The 18,258-nt window shown below is 38.9% G+C and overlaps 1 protein-coding gene across 1 annotated transcript in view; it reads right to left on the minus strand.

Annotated features, from left to right (window-relative positions):
- The window catches only part of TMEM38B (transmembrane protein 38B), a 42,504-nt gene extending 24,849 nt beyond the window's left edge, over nucleotides 1-17,655 (minus strand). Inside the window, exons 1-2 of the mRNA XM_079789569.1 lie at nucleotides 17,405-17,655; nucleotides 4,373-4,529 (exon numbers count right to left, since the gene is read on the minus strand). Of these exons, the coding sequence (XP_079645695.1) occupies nucleotides 4,373-4,529; nucleotides 17,405-17,516 (269 nt within the window). The 5' untranslated portion in view covers nucleotides 17,517-17,655. The remainder of the gene's footprint in view (nucleotides 1-4,372; nucleotides 4,530-17,404) is intronic.
- Between the last annotated feature and the right edge of the window lie 603 nt (nucleotides 17,656-18,258).

Below are 18,258 nucleotides of genomic sequence, written 5' to 3' on the forward strand. Positions count from 1 at the left end.
TAGCTACATACAAAATACAGATTAATCTTAGTAACATAATGTTCAGTGAAGAAAACAATCCCAGAGAACTATATACAGTCATGTGTCACTTAACAGTGGGAATATGTTCTGAGAAACAGAACAAATACCATATGATTTCATTTAATGTGTCGTTAGGCAATTCTGTTGTGCGAACATCATAGAGTGCATTTATTGTACAGGGGACATCAAAACTAATGGCAAGGGTTCTGAGAAGATGGTAGCAGCAGTAGCCGCATAGATTTTGATCTCTTCAAATCTCCACATAAAAACAGACAAGGCATCTAGACAACAAAACCAAAATCCCATCCATAACACCTAAAACAAACTATGCGGCAAGGTACCCTTTCAAATCCCAAAATGCAGAGACAATTCACCAACACCCACAAGGTCTGCACTGTTTGAAAGGAAAAACAAAACAATAAGGTGGCAACTAATGAACCTAATAACAACTCCAAAATACCTAATGTGTAGTCACTGCAAAGCATATCAGGCCAATTAGGAAAACACTGACAGTAGCTGAAACTAGGAGGGATTCTGGCACCTCTAATACTGCGTGAGACAAAAGGTCCATAATAAAAAGGTCTGAAAAGAGGTTTAATCAATTTAATCACCATGAACTTCCAAAACTGATCCACCCAGACTATATTCTAGACCAAGCCCACATTGAGAAGAAACTACTGGTGTAAAATCAAAACTGAGGAGAGTAGAACAACAGAAGAAAGAGGAGACCCAGACCAAACTGGGGCAGGAGAAAAGACCTAGGAAATCTCAGAATGCAGGCCAACCTCTTTAGAACACTGGATAAAGACAACAGAGGCAGAGCTCTACAAAGTCAGAACAACTTCCCTGAATTCCACCTCATGCTAAAAGTTAAATAAACCTAATTATCCATAAAAGTGACCAACAGAAAAGGATCAAGGTAAAATCCCATACAAATTTATTATAAGAAAAAAATAAATAAATCCTGCAGACAATAAATCCCTACAGAAATCACTCAAGAAAATATGTCCATAAAACATATCAAAACTGCAACCTACTATTTTAAAGCAAGCTAAAGACATTATGAAAGTGGTAACAGAGGGGGCAATGGTAAGATATGTACACATATAATACCTTAATAAAAAAATGAAAAGAAAAAAAAAGTGGTAACAATACATAAAAGAACAACATACATCACAATTCGAAAAACTGAGAACTGAAGATAAAATACTCATGAAGTAAGAAAAAAAATAATTTCACAAATGAGGGTCAAACTGGAAGAAAAATAAAAAGAAATAAATATAACAGTGTTTTCAAAACACAGAATACAAAAAAGGAAAATATTTTAAATTTTAAGATAAAAGGTTCACTAAAGAAAAGCAAAGGAAGGATAATATACCAATAACAGGAGTTCCTGAAGAAAAGGGAAGAGCACAAATACTAAAATAACTTTCTCAATTAAAAAATAAATGTGTAGCTACTAAAAAGACATATCACACACCTAAGAATACCGACCCAGAATAAACAATGCTAAGACATATTTTGTTTAAATTTTTAGGCTTTGAATATATGCACTCCTATGTTCACTGCAGCATTATTTACAATCGTATATAGTATGGAAAAGTATAGTATGGTTGCTAGTTCAAAGATACAAATAGCCCAAGTACTCATCAATAGGTGAGTGAATAAAAAAGCTGTGGTATATTTACACAATGGAATACTACTCACCCATTAAAAAGGAGGGAATCTTAACTTTTGCGACAGCATAGATGACCTGGAGTATATTATGCTAAAGGAAATAAGCCAGTCAGAGAAAGACAAATACCATATGATTTCATTTACATGTGGATCTAATGAACAAAACCAACAAGCAAAATAGAAACAGACTCGTAGATACAGAGAACAGACTGGTAGCTGTCAGAGGGGAGGGGGGAAAGGGATTGGATGGAAAAAGTAAAGGGATTTAAAAAAACACACAAAAAACTCATAGACAGACAACAGTATGATGATTACCAGAGGGAAAGGGGGCAGGGGAAGATAGGAGAGGGGAAAGGGGGAATAAATGGTAATGGAAGGAAATGACTTGGGGTGGTGAATATATAATTTTATTAACTGATGTCACCCCAATAAATTTAATTAAAATATTATTTGATTTTCCTGTGAGGGGGAAATCTTTTGGGCATCTAGAAAAAAAAAAGCATGTGACTTATAAGAAAAAGAAAATTAAATGATCATCAGATTTTTCAAGAAAACAGAGTAACATTTAAAGTATTCAAAGATAGAAAATGTGATCCAATGACTTTTATCCAGTAAAATTCACTTTCAAGTACAAAAGATAAAAACTTGTGAATATGTGAGAATTCAGGGACTACTGTTCTTGATGAATCAACTAGAGAATAAGCTTTAGACTACCAAAGTTACTAGAGAGACAAAGACATAAGGGTTGGTGATAAGCATTAAATACACAGTTAGATATGAAACTAAGACTAAATAAGGATTAAGAAGAGTATATAGTATGGAAAACTATAGTACGGTTGCTGGTTCAATTACCAGTCAGGGCACATGCCCGAGTTGCAGGCTTGATTCCCCAGTAGAGGGCATGCAGGAGGCAACCTTATTGATGTTTCTGTCTCACATCAATGCTTCTCCCTCTCTCACTCATAAAAAAAAAAAAAATCATAGTCTAAATGCACGTGACTAAGTCTAAAAAACCTAAGTCTAAATTTTCTCTTATGTTAAGGGGGATAATAAAAGATCTGAGAATAACAAATAATTAAACACTAAACTATTAATTCACTATATAAAAATGCATTTCTGCCCAGCGGCATGGCTAAGTGGTTGAGCATTGACCTATGAACCAGGAGGTCGTGGTTCTATTCCCGGTAGGGGCACATGCCCAAGGTTGTGGGCTTAATCCCCAGTGTGGGACATGCAGGAGGCAACTGATCAATGATTCTCTCTCATCATTGATGTTTCTTTCTCTCTCTCCCTCTCCCTTCCTTTCTCAAATCAATACAAAATATATATTTTAAAAATGCATTTCTTATTTTTCATGTGTAATATACCTTTTAGTTTAAACCAAGAAAGAATATTATTTTTAGAAAAGCAAGTTTATTTCATTGAAGCAATCAACTAGCCAAGATCTAAAATTCCTTGCTACTCAAATACAGAAATCCCTTAACTAACAACATACAAAAATCCATTCCTTTAGAAATGTAGTTACTGAACATACAACTGTACCTGCTACACTATCCTATATAATAAAAGTGTAATATGCAAATCGACTGAACGGCCGCAATGGAACAACCATCCAGACGACCATCCAGGACAATGCTATGACACACACTGGTGCCAGGCCAACCAAGGCAGGTGCGATGCGATTTGTCGGGGACCCGGCCATCGTCCCATGATCGCCCCACAGAGGAAGGCCCAGGCCACCGGCCAGCAGGGCGATCAATCGGGGGGCTCCATGATCGCCCCACAGAGGAAGGCCCAGGCCACCAACCAGCGGCGGGTGGGTGGGGCCTTCCTCTGTGAGGGAAACCTGGGTCCCGGGTGCCTGCAGCCAGAGGGAAGCCCGGGTCCGGGAGGGAAGCCAGTGCCAGCAGCTGGGGGAAGGAAGGTCTACTCTTACACAAATTTTGTGCATCTGGCCTCTAGTTAACAAAATAAATCCCTGCTCTGGTAGGCTGTTATTCTACTGGAGTGATACAAACCAACATAAAAAGAAATGAACAGATAATATGTCAGGTAGTAATCAGTCTAAGAAGAAAAATAAAGGATGATGTGATAGTCATGAAAGAGGAGGTGCTATTTCATTCTGTCTGAAAAAAAGAAAATATGAAGCTTCTGGGGAATGTTAGCAAGAGAGAAGATAGCAAGCACAAAGGCACTGAATTTGAGTTGTAAGAATCCAAAAACAATTTATACTCATTTTCTTCACTTCAAAACTAAATTCAAAACAAATCAATGTTAAATCTTATAAGGCTCCCAAAAATCCAACAGAGTATGACTTTGGCATACAGTTGGTCGCATTATTGATTTTCTCCTGTGGTATGTCCATGTGTAGGGGTTACGTTCATAAGATAAACTATTTGGGGCCAAATATTTGATGGTCTTTCATATTTGAAATGCTTCCACTAAAGATACATTAAGACAATGGTAACAGTAACTGCCTCTGGGAGAGAATAAGAGAGAAGGGTAAGAAAGAAACACACTTTGCACATAAAACCTTTGGGATTATTTGAGCTCCTTCCTTTGCATATGCATTAACTTTTCAATAACATAAAATACTTTTAAAGAAAAAAATTCCATTTACTAATAATTTACAAAACATTTTAAATATCTAATATTTCACCAAAAGGCAACTTACCAGATTGAAGATGCCAGTAATATATTAGTGTTGTTTGCAAGAAACCTCAATGGAGGCTCTGCAAGCAGTAAACAGGATAAAATTCCTCCACCAAAACAGTGGAGCATAGCAGTAAACCAACTTGAAATAGGATTCTTCCATGCCACTGCCGCTGCTCCTGAAATGGTAAAGTAAAAATGGTATGAGAGAGTTGTATATTAAATAACTCCCAAAGTACCAGTGGTACTAAAGAAATAACAACTTTTTAATTTCATAATTTTCAAAATGTATCATTACTCATGGGTGTGACAATCACAATCATCATGAATATCTTTTGTTCTTTAAATCAAGACTAAAAACATTTGTTAAGACATGGGTGATTTGGGGCAACATTAAAATACTCTGTTCAGACTCTTACCACCAGTTTCCTAGTAGCATAAACAATATCCACACCTACAATATCCTTTCATTCCCAACCCTACTGTAAGTACTCCCAGTTGAGATGTCAAAAAGATATATTAAGAAAAATGTATAATCTTAAGTACTTAAAAAAAAATGAAAGTCTAAATAAATAAACTAAGCTTTCAACACGACAGGCTAGAAATAGAATAAAATAAACCCAAAGGTGAAAGTTCATGAGGAACAGATATTTACATCATCACAAAATGTCTCTGAATGCTGAGGCTAGGACTTCCAGTACTATCTATAATAATAAAAGGATAATATGCTAATTAGACAGGATGTCCTTCCAGCATCATTCTGAACAAAGCCAGGGCCAGAGCAAAGCCCAGGTCCCAGGTGCCTGCCGGAGGTCAGAGGGAAGCAAGTCCAGGTGTTGGGTGCTAGAGGGAAGCCAGTGCCAGCAGCCGGGGGAAGGAAGACCCATTCTTGCACTAATTTTGTGCATCGGGCATCTAGTGTTGAATAAGAGTGGTGAAAGTGAACAACCCTGTCTTGCTCTTGATCTGAAGGGAAACACTTTTGGTTCCACACCCCCCAGCTCTGGCTGAGAATGATGTTGACTATGGGTTTGTCTTATATAATAGCCTTTATTATGTTAAGGTATGTTCCTCTCTAGTCCCACTTTGCTGAGTTTTTATCATAAACTAGAGGCCTGATGCATGAAATCTGTGCAAAGGGTTCAGCCCCCACAGCCACGGCAGCTGCCTCTGCCTTGGCCCCCGCCCACCACGGCTTCATCCGGAAGGACATCCAGTCTAATTAGCATATTATGCTTTTATTATTATAGATGGGTGCTGCATTTTGTCAAATACTTTTTCTGCATCTATTGATATGACCATATGATCTTTCCTTTTTTTTTAATCCTCACCCAAGGATTTTTTTCCATTGATTTTTCAGACAGAGTGGAGGGAGGGAGGAGAGGAGAGGGGAGAGAGAGAAACATCAATATAAGAAAGACACATTGTTTGGCTGACTCCAGCATGCACCCCGACCAGAAATCGAACCCAAGACCCTTTGGTCCATGAGCCAATTCTCTAACCACTGAGCAAACTGGCCATATGATCATTATCCTTAATTTTGCTTGTGATACATCACAATAACTGATTTGTGGATATTGTATCAACCTTGCATCCCCAGAAAAAATTCCACTTGATCATGGTGTATGATCTTTTTAAGAATTTATGGATTCAGTTTGCTAATATTTTGCTAAGGATTTTTGCATTTATGTTTATCAGGGATATTGGCCTATATTTTTTCTTTGTAGTGTCCATATCTGGTTTTGGAATTAGAATAATGTTGGCCTTGTAAAATGACCTTTGGAAGTCTTCCCCACTCTTGAATTTTTTTGGATAGCTAGAGAAGGATAGGTGTTAGTTTTTCTTTAAATTTTGGTAACATTCACCTGTGAAGCCATCTAGTCCAGGACATTTGTTTGCTGGGAGTTTTTTGATCACTGCTTTGGTTTCATTAGTTGTAGTCTGTTCAGATTTTGTTTCTTCTTGATTCAGTTTTGGAAGAATGTATGTAACTAGGAATTCATCCATTTCTTTCAGATTGTCCAATTTGTGGGCATATAGTTGTTCATATTTTCTTATAATCCTTTGTATTTCTCTGGTGTCCGTTGTTACTGACATTAATTTTTTTAGTTATTTGGGTCCTCTCTCTTTTTTTGATGAATGTGATTAAAGGTTTGTCAATCTTGTTTATGTTTTCAATGAATCAGCTCTTGGTTTCACTGATCTTTTGTATTGTTTTTGTAGACTCTATTTTGTTTATTTCTATTCTAATCTTTATTGTATCCTTCCTTCTCTTCACTTTGGGCTTTTTCCTGTTCCTTTAGTTATAAGGTTAGTTTATTTGATATTTTTATTATCTCTTGAGGTAGGCTAGTATTGCTATAAATTTCCCTCTTAGGGCTGCTTTCACTGTGTCCCATAGATTTTGGGTGGTTGTGTTTTCATTTTCATATCTCTCAAGGTATCTTTTAATGTCTTCCTTGATCTCCAATTCATTGTTCAGTAACATGTTATTTAGTCTCCATGTGAATGTGTTTTTCAGTTTTTTTTCTTGTAATTAATTTCTAGGAACATACAGATACACAGAATACCCAGAATAGGTGTGCAATAAACCAAATGTTAACTCTTATCTCTTGAGAAAAGCTTGGGATTAGGGAAGATGATCAAAGCGGCTTTAACTTTATTTTGATTATATTATTTAATTATATTTGAATTATTTAAAATAAAATGTTCATTTATTATCTGTATATTTAAACAAAATTCTAACACATTATGTCATATCCTATCTGAGGAATACGATGCACCTATTCTAAAGAAGTAGCAACTTTACATGACAAAAAGAAAAACATATGTATATAAATAACATGTACAGGAAGAAATCATTAATGGGGGAGGGAGGAACCAGAAAACCAAATATTTCTATAGGTACATACACATGTAAGTAATACATAAAATTAGGTCTGCAATAATATGCGACCAAACTATTAACTATTGGTACCTCTTAGGGGGAAGCCCATTTGTGCAAAAATGAACAACAAAGTAACTATGAAAATGTATATGCAAATTCAGTACAGTAACATCTTCCTACTTGTATTAACATGGGAATGCATTCGTATGTACTCAGGAGAACAAAACAAAAGAGATATAAATATTTAAATAGTGCAACCCACCATTCCACACAACAAAATGTGCCCGGGAATGAACATGAGTTGGCAGATGTGAATTTTCTGTGGTGTACACATCCTGTCAAGAGAAGTGATGTCAAGGTTTAATGATACCCATCTGGTGACAACTCAAGAAATGGTGACCTGTTCCAATCTGGAAGAAAAATTAGTTACAAGAAACTTACTAAAAGACAGGATGTCAATCTCCAGTGTAGCAATAAACCAAAGAATTTTTTAGTTATTTTGATGACACATGATCATGCTGTCTTTAAAGCTAATACCACTATTTCCCTAAATACATGTATGTTGTTATCTAACTAAATATGTGTTTAGGCACTGTTCAGTATTGCCGCATACAGTGATGACTGATTACAACATTGGTTAGTCAGCACAGTGTGATCTTCTGGTCAATGGACACTAGCTGCCATATTGAGCAATCCTCATGTTGAAAGGCAATATAGAGTACTTAATAGTATGGAGTCTATGCCCAGCCAGTGTGGCTCAGTAGTTGAGTGTCAACCCATGAACCAAGAGGTCAACGGTTCAATTTCTAGTCAAGGCACATGCCTGGTTGCAGGCTCAATCCCCAGTAGGTGGCGTATAGGAGGTGGCCAATCAATGTTTCTTTTTCATCAATGCTTCTATCTCTCTATCACTCTCTCTTCCTCTCTCTCTAAAAATCAATAAAAACATAATTTATGTTAAGAGTATGTCATCTAGAGCTTAATTACCCACAAATAAGTCCTGGTTCCAGCACTTACCCTTTGTAGTGAATGCATCAATTTGTTTGCTTTCCTATTTATTTATTTATTTATTTATTTCATATTACAATTAATTTCCCTTAATTGTATCACAGTGAGAAAGGCTGCTATGATTGCACACCAGTTTTGTGATCTTTTTATACGCCCTCTAACCTCAAATTTCAACTTTCATAAAATGGAAATAATACATAACTTATAAGGATTTAAGATGAGTGAATATACATAAAAACATGTATTTATTACCTAGTTCATGGCACAGACTCTGTTGATTTATCTGCTGAATGGATTGATCATTGACAGCAGAAAAAAAGAGGTATGCAAAATGCAACCCTTGGGCTGCTTCTTACTCAGTTCTCTGAGCCCAAGCTATAATTCTTTTGAGCTCTTATTGCAAAGCTGGGATGAGAAAGGCACATCATGGCACTGAAAAAGTACTCATAACACCAACCAGTCTTAAATCACTGAAACTAAGATCTTATTAGGGAAAAAAGAAAAGAACAGAGTTGAAGGGAGTGTTCCCCTCACATCAGTCCTAATTTTCAAAATTATGTCACCTGGAAAAATTTCTCTAACACTCTTTTCAGTACACACACTATGGTAACACATTTTACAGTAAGAGGAATTTATGATAAAGTTCTTTGGATACTATGTTTCTTTGTATATACCGTACTGGTATCAGAATTAGTTTAATGTGAAGTTAAAGTATGAAAATATAGAAAGTTAAACAGAAACATCTTGCATATCTTTAGAGCATACAAAAAATATTTGATAACAAAAAATAGTTTATGTGGTATTTTTAATTTCTTCACATTTTTAAAACAAATATGTATTTCTTACCTAAGGAGCAAGCATGTTAATTAGAATGCATTATTTTATTTTTAACATACTGACATTTAAAAGAGAAAATTCTTGCCCTGGTTGAGTGGATAAGTTAATTGGAGCATTGTCCCGTATACAAAAAGGCTGCAGGTTCAATTCCTAGTCAGGGCAGATACCTAGGTTGCAGCTTTGATCCATGGTCATGGCACTTACAGGAGGCAACTGACCAATGTTTCTCTCACCTCTCCCTCTCTTTCTTTCTCTCTTCCTCTCTCTCTAAAAATCAATAAAAACATAACCTCAGGTGAAGATTCAAAAAAATTTGTATTAATAAATAAAAATAAAAGGGAAAATTCTGTCCTATCTGGAATGTAAATATTTGTGATAATAATTCAATAGAATTATTTTCCCCAAAACTCTCAGCAAAATTTGTCACATTGGCATATGAATCTAATTCAAAGTATAAGATGTTTAAAGTACATACATATAATCACCTATGAACTTTAACATCAAAATATATTCATTATGAGAGGCTTTCGGTCAAAATGGCAGCATAGATAAATGTGGTACTCCCATCCTCCCACAACCACATAAAAAATACAACTAAACTACAGAACCACCACCATTGAGAACCACCTGAAATCTGGATGAACAGAAGTCCTACAACTAAGGGTATATTGAAGAAGATACACTGAGACTAGTATGAGGGTCAGAGAGAGAAATGGGCTATCCATATGTGGTAGATAAAAATTGGGAGGATTATCTCTACTCCAAGATGCCCCCTGAGGAGCAAGGGGTCCCAGCCCCACACCAGGCACCCCAGGCCAGTGTTCCAGTGCCAGGAAGATAAGTCTCTATAACTTCTGGCTGTAAAAAACAGCGGGGATTGTGGCTGAGTGACAGGGAGGGCTGTGAGAGTCCCAGGCAGTTCCTCTTAAATAGACTAATTCGGATCTACTCCCTCTGAGTTCTAGCATGGGGGCAGCAGCTTGAAAGACACCAGGGACACAGAGGGAAGAACTAAAGTATCTGCCATCAAGGCAAGAGCTGGAGAGGCAGCTTTCTCCCAGACAGAAGTGCTAACAGAGGCCATTGTTCCTTTTATGAACCCTTCCCCAACAGAGACGGCAGGAGGGTGCCATATCTGAGTCTCCATCAACCTGGCTAACACTGTTCACCCTGCCCTGTTGATTTCCTGAGTCCCCATCCCACCTAACTTGGGGGCTCACCCAAGCTGTTTTTCAGTGGCTTTTCCATACAAAAGGCATATCTTGGCTCATGCTTCAGACTTCCCTGAAATCTCTCAAACAAGTAGCACTTGGCCTTGGCATGCTCATACCCCTCGCTAATTGGCTATAGGCCTGGCACTACAGGCAGCCAACCTTTGTTCACAGATTGACCTCGCCTGGGCACCTCCAAGCCCAGAACAAATAGCAACCATCTGCAGACCACTTTGTAGCTTATACCAGGTAGGCCCTAGGTAAACACAGGCAGTAGCTGACCTTGACCTATACCACCTGGGAGGCCCCAGAGCCAGCATACCCAGTGGACAGCTTCTTGTCAAGGCACTACTCAACCACATCCACAAGAAACACACTCAAGAGGTGGACTTAGCAGGCACTGCTGAAGTAAGTCCTGCTCTGTGGGGTGGGCACCAGCACAACTGATCCTCCACAGTGGTGGCAGCCAGTCCTTGTGGCCAATCGATCTGGGGGTAAATCCCTCCCATTGATGTGCCAACAGCAATCAAGGCTCCAACTGCAACAGGAGGGTGTACACAGCCTACACAAGAGGGCGCACCTGGAATGCCTAGATGGGGTAAACGGGGAGCCAGTCCCAATGGACCCTATAGGACACCTACTATATTAGGCCACTCTATCAAGTCCAGGAGACACAGAAGCTCTACTTGATACATAGAAACAAACATAAGGAAGCTGTCAAAAGGAGGAGAAAAATAAACATGTACCAAATGAAAGAACAGAACAAATCTCCAGGAGAAAAAAATGGAGACAAGCAATCTACTAAATGCAGAGTTCAAAACAGTGGTTATAAGGATGCTCAATGAACTTAGGGGAAAAGTAGATGAACTTGGAAAGAAGTTCAACAGCATAAAAAAGGACATGGAAACCATATAAAAGAACCAGTCAGAAATGAAGAATACACTAACTGAAGTGAAGAATGATTTACAGGGAATAAACAGTAGAATGGATGAAGCTGAGAATCAAATTAGCAATTTGGAATACAAGGAAACAAAAAACACCCAATCAGAACAGCAAAAAGAAAAATGAATCCAAAAACATGAAAATAGTGTAAGGAGCCTCCGGGACAACTTCAAGTGTACCAACATTTGCATCATGGGGTGCCAGAAGGAGAAGAAAGAGAGGAAGAAGTTTAAAACCAATTTGAAAAAAATGACAGAAAACTTCCCTAACTCGGTGAAGGAAATAGACATAGAAATCCAGGAAGCACAGAGTCCCAACCAAGATGAACCCAAAGAGGCCAACACTAAGACACATCATAATTAAAATGTAAAAGGTTAAAGACAAAGAAAGAATCTTAAAAGCAGCAAAAGAAAATTAGTCAATTACCTACAAGGGCCATAAGAACGTCAGCTGATTTCTCAACAGAAACTTTGCAGGCCAGAAGGGATTGGCAAGAAATATTCAAAGTTATGAAAAGCAAGGACCTATAATTAAGATTACTCTACCCAGCAACGGTATCATTTAGAATCAAAGGACATATAAAGAACTTCCCAGAGAAGTAAAAGCTAAAGGAGTTCATCACCAAACCAGTATTACATGAAATATTAAAGGGTCTTATTTAAAAAGAAGAAAGAAAAAGAGCAAAAATATGAGCAATAAAATGGCAATAAATACATATCAACAGTTGAATCTTAAAAAAAGACAGACAAACAAAACAGTACAGAAACAGACTCATATATACAGAGAACATTTTGATGGCTGCCAGATGGAATGGAGATTTGGGGATTGGGTGTAAAAACTGAAGGGATTAACATGTACAAATTGGTAGTAACAGAATAGTCATGGGATATAAATATAAAAATACAGCATAGGGAATATAATCAATATTCTAACTATATATGGTATCAGATGGGTAGATTTATTGGGATGATCACTTATTAAGTTATTTAATGTCTAATCACTGGGGTGCATACCTGAAACTAATATAATATTGTATGTCAACTGCAATTGAAAAATAAAAAATGATTTAAAAAATATTTTCATTATGAAATGAAAGCTAAAATAATAAAGTCACATTCTATTCCCATAAATTCACTTAAAATCTACAAAATAATCTCAGGCTCTGCCCAAAATGAATCATTAGACTATGTATGAAAATGTTTCATTGACTTAATTATAACAAAGCTTGGAAAAATATTTTTCGGTACATTGCATACATGGCATTTTTATTTTATGTACTCAATCTATTTTAGTTCCACAGTGTGTGCCTATTTTAAAGAACTAATTGCACTGTAGCTATTTTCCAAACAGTTAACATTTAGCTTGCTGGTGACTGATGACTTCCAGAAAGAAGCAGTTCTAGCTTTCTTAAAGCCTCAACTCCAGGTGTTAAGTATTTTTAAATTGTATATTAGTGAACTTTTGCCCTAGTCTTTGCCTATAGATTTATCTCCTTAAAAAGAGAAAAATTAACAACATAATCTACCTCATATGCCTAAAGTATGCTTTTCATCAAAATTACTAAAAATAGTCATGTAGGCCCTAGCTGGTTTGGCTCAATGGATAGAGTGTCGGCCTGCAGACAGAAGGGTCCTGGGTTCGATTCCAATCAAGGGCACATGCCCTGGTTGCAGGCTCGACCCCCAATGGGGCTTGTGCAGGAGGCAGCCGATCAATGATTCTCTCTCATCAATGATATTTCTATCTCTCTTTCCCCTCTCCCTTCCTCTCTGAAATCAATAAAAATATATTTTTAAAAAATAGTCATGTAGGCAACAAATGCTTAGAGATTGTCTATGACACAGTAGATTCCAGGAGTTTGGGATCAGGTTTGAGTCATAGTGGGCCAAATAAAACCACCACCCACCCACCTGTGGTTATTTCCCTAGTTCCTTAATATATAACAAGAATAGATATATTTGGCAACTGGCACAATACCTAAATTGATCCTCAGATTCAAAGATCATTAGGGTAAGAATGGTCAAGTAGAAATCCTTAGAGATACTTTCAAAAAGCAATATCACAAAGATGGGTGCCATAACCAAAAACATGAAAAATGAAAAGATGATGATAGCTATCATGTGCCATTCAACTTGCCTGTTTGGTCTATAGAGAAGACGGATGAATTTGGAGAAGGACTGTGATTATCATAATCATAAATGTAGACAGGTAGTGACTCCAATTGCAGCCGGTATTCCAGATGCCATATTGTTACTGGAACAAAACAAAATAACCCCTGTAACCTGGTAAGCAAATGCTTTTTTCTCCATATTAATTTGCAAAGAATCCCAGAAACACTTTGCTTTTACCTGGCAAGATTAAGAGTACACTATCACAGTCTTGCTTCAGCTCTATGTCAACTCTCCTGCGCGCCAACAAAAGTTAGAACCTTAGAGGAGAGCTCTTTATAGAGTCAAAACTGAGGCTCCTGAGAAGGGGATACTGCCCAGCTGATGTTCTAGTTCAGCTCACTCACTGCACAAATAAATATCTCAAGCTACCCAGTCAGCGTTTGAACTAAATACTGGTCTCCAGACTTTATGAGCTCTTTCTACCACACTACACTCCCTGACCAATATTTTTCTGTCAGGTCGCTAAAATATTCTAACTTTCCTTTCAATTAAAACATGAAAGACAATCTAATTAAGATTCTCTATGGGGGGGGGGGGGCGCAATGGTAAGATATGTACAAATATAATACCTTAATAAAAAATAAATAATAAAAATTTAAAAAAGATTCTCTAAACACACAGAAGTAAATTGTGGGTTGTCATTTCTGAGACATCCTTTCCTACCCCACACTGGGCAGAATCCTTTTAAAGCATCATATAACAAAGAGGGTTTGGGGGGCATTATGAATGTTCTATTTTTATAGATGTTGATTACATAGACAGTCACTGTGAAAATTCATTGAGCTGTGCATTTATGGTTTTTGCACTTTTCTGTATGTTTTTATATGGGGATTCATAAAGATTGCAAAACTATGCTGCTGCCTTTCCAAAATGGTAGAACTTTACATTTAAAAGGGTGAATATAATGTAAGTTAACCCTTGAAAAAGCCTGACTTAGAAAAAATTCTTGCGGCAGCAGTGAAGGGTCTGACCGCCCCTGCCACTGACTGGCAGTTCTCTAGGGCCCCAAGTCAGCCACTCCGCCCCCAGTATAGCTCTGGGCCCTCAGTACCGGCCCCCAGTATAGCTCTGGGCCCTCAGTACCGGCCCTCAGTACCCGCCCTCAGTACCGGTGGTGGCTCCTGCCTTACCACGTGGAACAGACCTCTGACCATCGCTCATGGGTCTTTCCCCATCCCAACAGAATGCAAATCAAAAAGAAATAAAAACACAAACAAATTCATTAAATACCTTGATATCTGCTTAAGAAGCACAAGTCACATGGGAAAAGAAAAGGGGGAACCACCATATCTCCTTGGATGTGATGCTAGTGGAGAGATGAAAGATGGTGTGTCCCAGAGGGAGCTCAACTTCAGGGACCTGTTCATCGAAATCCAACTTACTGTCCAAGGTAACGTAAGGGACCTCCTCACCCATGACCTGCCCCAGCTGTGGGAGAGGCTGAAGATACAGAGAATCAACAAGTGGCTAATGGTCCAAACCAGCCATCTTCTCTCCGAGGATACTGGCGCCCATACAACTATCCTACTAACGCTCCCTCACCAGATGGCAAAGAGACCAAGGCAGGTGAAGTGCCATCTGAGAACCCTGCTCCAGCCACCTAGCAGAGCAGTGCTTCGTAACACCAGGCCCCCCAGAAACCTTCACCATCAGCAAGTGACCTACAGAAGTAATGACCGTTCAAACAGTAAAACAAAAAGCAGACCATGACCTTACCAACACCAAAGAAATATACAAGCAATAAAGAGGAAGACTAGCCCGATGCACGGAGATTTGTGCAAGAATAGGCAAAAAAAAAAAAAAAAGAAGAAGAAAAAAGAGGAAGACTAAAAACCAAGATGTGGACATTAGAATGTTTATGATTATTGTTTACGAAACTAACACAAAAGGGAGAATGTCAGCCAATGTTTCCAGCTATTTTTCTGGGAATGCCTGCAAAGAAGACAAAAAAGCAGCCTCCCCAGTTTCAGCAACCACTAGGTTTATATTTTTTTCATGGTTTTTACTGTTTCAGTAATCTGATTTGAAAGAAGAAATATTAATACCATATGGAGAGAACCCCAACCAAAGAAATCTGAAATATATAGTAAATGCTTTTTTTCCCCTTTTCTGTTCATTTTGGATGCTAGTGCTAAACTCCCAATGTGATTTAAAAAGAAATTTTATGCCCTTCTTATTTATTTCTAGGATAAGGGGAGGATAACATTTTTGCTTTCTTTTTTTTAAATATAGTTCTATTGATTTTAAAGAGGAAAGGAGAGGGAGAGAGAGACAGAAATATTAGTGAGAGAGAATCATTGATCTGCTGCCTCCTGCACACCCGCTAATGGGGGTGGAGTCAGCAACCTGGCATGTGCCCTGACTGAGAATCTGAATTGTGACCTGGTTCATAGGTCGATGCTCAACCACTGAGCCATGCCAGCCAGGCACATTTTTGCTTTCTTATACGACTCACTGAAAAGGTGCAGCATGAAATTCCTTAAAAATAAAAATTTTACCCTTAAAAAGAAAAAAAAATTATTCAAAACCTCAAAGATATTTGGCTTATGTGGGTATCATGTATCAAAATTTAGAATATTAGAAATTATAATAAAATAATTTAAAATAGTTCTTTATGTATTCATTTTAAAAATAATAAACTCACTAAATGTTAACATAAATACTGTATTTTTTCATGAAAAATAGCTATTTTCCAAAGTAAAAACCATTTAGAGAGAAAAGTCACACTTTTATATTTTACCAATCTCTTTAAGGTCTAGCTTCAAGTAGATAACAGCTGGAGTGGTGTATCTGCTTCTGCATTCAACGTTAGAGTACCACTGGTTATGTAGCCTCTGGAAAACTCCACTGTACACTTGTGAGAAAATGAGTGTGAAAAAGACAACATCTGCATATTACGAAAATAATTTTGACCTGCAAGTGTGAGGAACCCCTGGGGTTCCTGGACCACACTTTGAGAATCTCTGATTTAGCCTACACAATACCAACTACTGAATATGGCATGAGAAAACGTACTTCTTTTCAAATCAAGGAAGCAATATCTTATGCAGATTATCTGTCCTTAATACAATAAGATTCCCCTTTAACAGGTCAAAATTCCTACCAAACAATGATTTAGACTGGGCTATAAACTTCAGTGTAAATGAGAAATATGTGTGAGGTACAAGAGTTTTAAAAACCAGTAGTCTATAAGAGGTACAGCACCGCCCTAGCTGGTTTGGCTCAGCGGCTAGAGCGTCCGCCTGCGGAATGAAGGGTCCCAGGTTCGATTCCGGTCAAGGGCACATCCCCAGTAGGAGGTGTGCAGGAGGCAGCTGATGGATGTTTCCAACTCTCTATCCCTCTCCCTTCCTCTCTGTAAAAAATCAATAAAACATATTTTTTTTAAAAAAGAGGTACAGCATAATCCTCAAGACCCAAGCCCAAGTTCCAGACCTCCACCGCAATAAGGCAAGTAAAGCAATAAAGCTAACGGTAATGCTTTTGTTGGGGAGGGGGTGGGGGGGGACCTGCCTTCAATTTGTAAAACAAAACAAAACACGCCCCATCGTGAAGCCCAGGGAAGCAAAGCGCCGTAAAACGAGGCATGCCTGACTGGTGTGCCCAACTTGAGCTTTTGGTTGAAGTGTTTATACACTTTCCTAAAAGGAAAGCGATCCGAAACTATCCTTACTCCACGCAGCTAAGTCAGACTCGCTCTCCGGAGCTGTATCCCCAGGTGACTTGTAAACACTTTGCAAGGAAGCGGTGACTGAAGGGTCCCGGGTTCAGCTCCCGGAACTGATGCCCCCCATCCCATCCCAGGCACCAGTGCCGGGAGCCCTTCCCGGGCTGCGGACCCCAGCCCGCTCCTCCGGCCTCAGTTTCCCCGCCTGGACCGGAGGGGTCGGTGGAGCCGGCCCCTGGCCCCCCTCCAGCTCGACCAGAGGGCTCTCTAGCTTAGAGGCGGCTCGGCCGTCCTCACCTGAGGGGGCCGGTCCGCGGCGCCCCGCACTCACCCGGCTGACGCTTCAGCGCCATCACGGATACCAGGTAGTGGGCGATGTCAAAAAAGGGGAACATAGACATGCGAGAAAAGGAAATGGTCAGCTCATCCCACGAAGAGGCCATGACGACGACCTACCGCGGCGACCCAAGCAGCCGGGGTGACGGGTTCCCGGCTCACGCGGTAAGAGCTGGGGGCGGGGCAGCCTCGAGCGCGCTCTTCAGCGCGGCCTCCGGGAGCCCTGCGCGTGCGCCCTGGCACCCGCGTCCGGGCGCGGAGGGGCGGGGCCGAGGGTCTGGAGGGGCGGGGCCGAGGGGCGGGAGCCACTGCGTTCGCGGGCGATCGGCGGGTGGGCGGGGTGAGAGGGTTCCGGCTGTTTCCGCGGGGCCTGAGCTCATTCTCCTAATAAGGGTCCATCATCTTCTCCGTGCTGGGAGCTGTGCCAGGCCAAGGAGAATGAGCAGATGAATAAGACATAAATAGTGAATTTATTTAACATTGTTAATGTTAACATTTAGTGCATTTATTATTTTTTAAATGAATAAAGAACTATTTTAAATTTTCCTGTTACAATTTCTAATATGCTAAATATCGATATATGTAATCCACATACACAAAAACCTTGTGGGAACCTCCAGAAATATTTTCAAGTCAGCTTTTTTAAAGATTTAATTTACATACATTATATTCACCCATTTTCATCTATTGTTTCAAATGATGTTGGACACATGCAGTCTAAAGGGAAGACCCTCGGAGTTGGATTTATTTCTATAAATTGATGTCATTCACCTATATTTCTTGATCAACTACAGTTTTATATCTTCAGTAAATCACACCATGACTTACTGGAGCTATAAAAAAGAATAT

This window comes from Cnephaeus nilssonii, assembly GCF_951640355.1.
Source record: "Cnephaeus nilssonii genome assembly, chromosome: 14".
NCBI lineage: Eukaryota > Metazoa > Chordata > Mammalia > Chiroptera > Vespertilionidae > Cnephaeus > Cnephaeus nilssonii.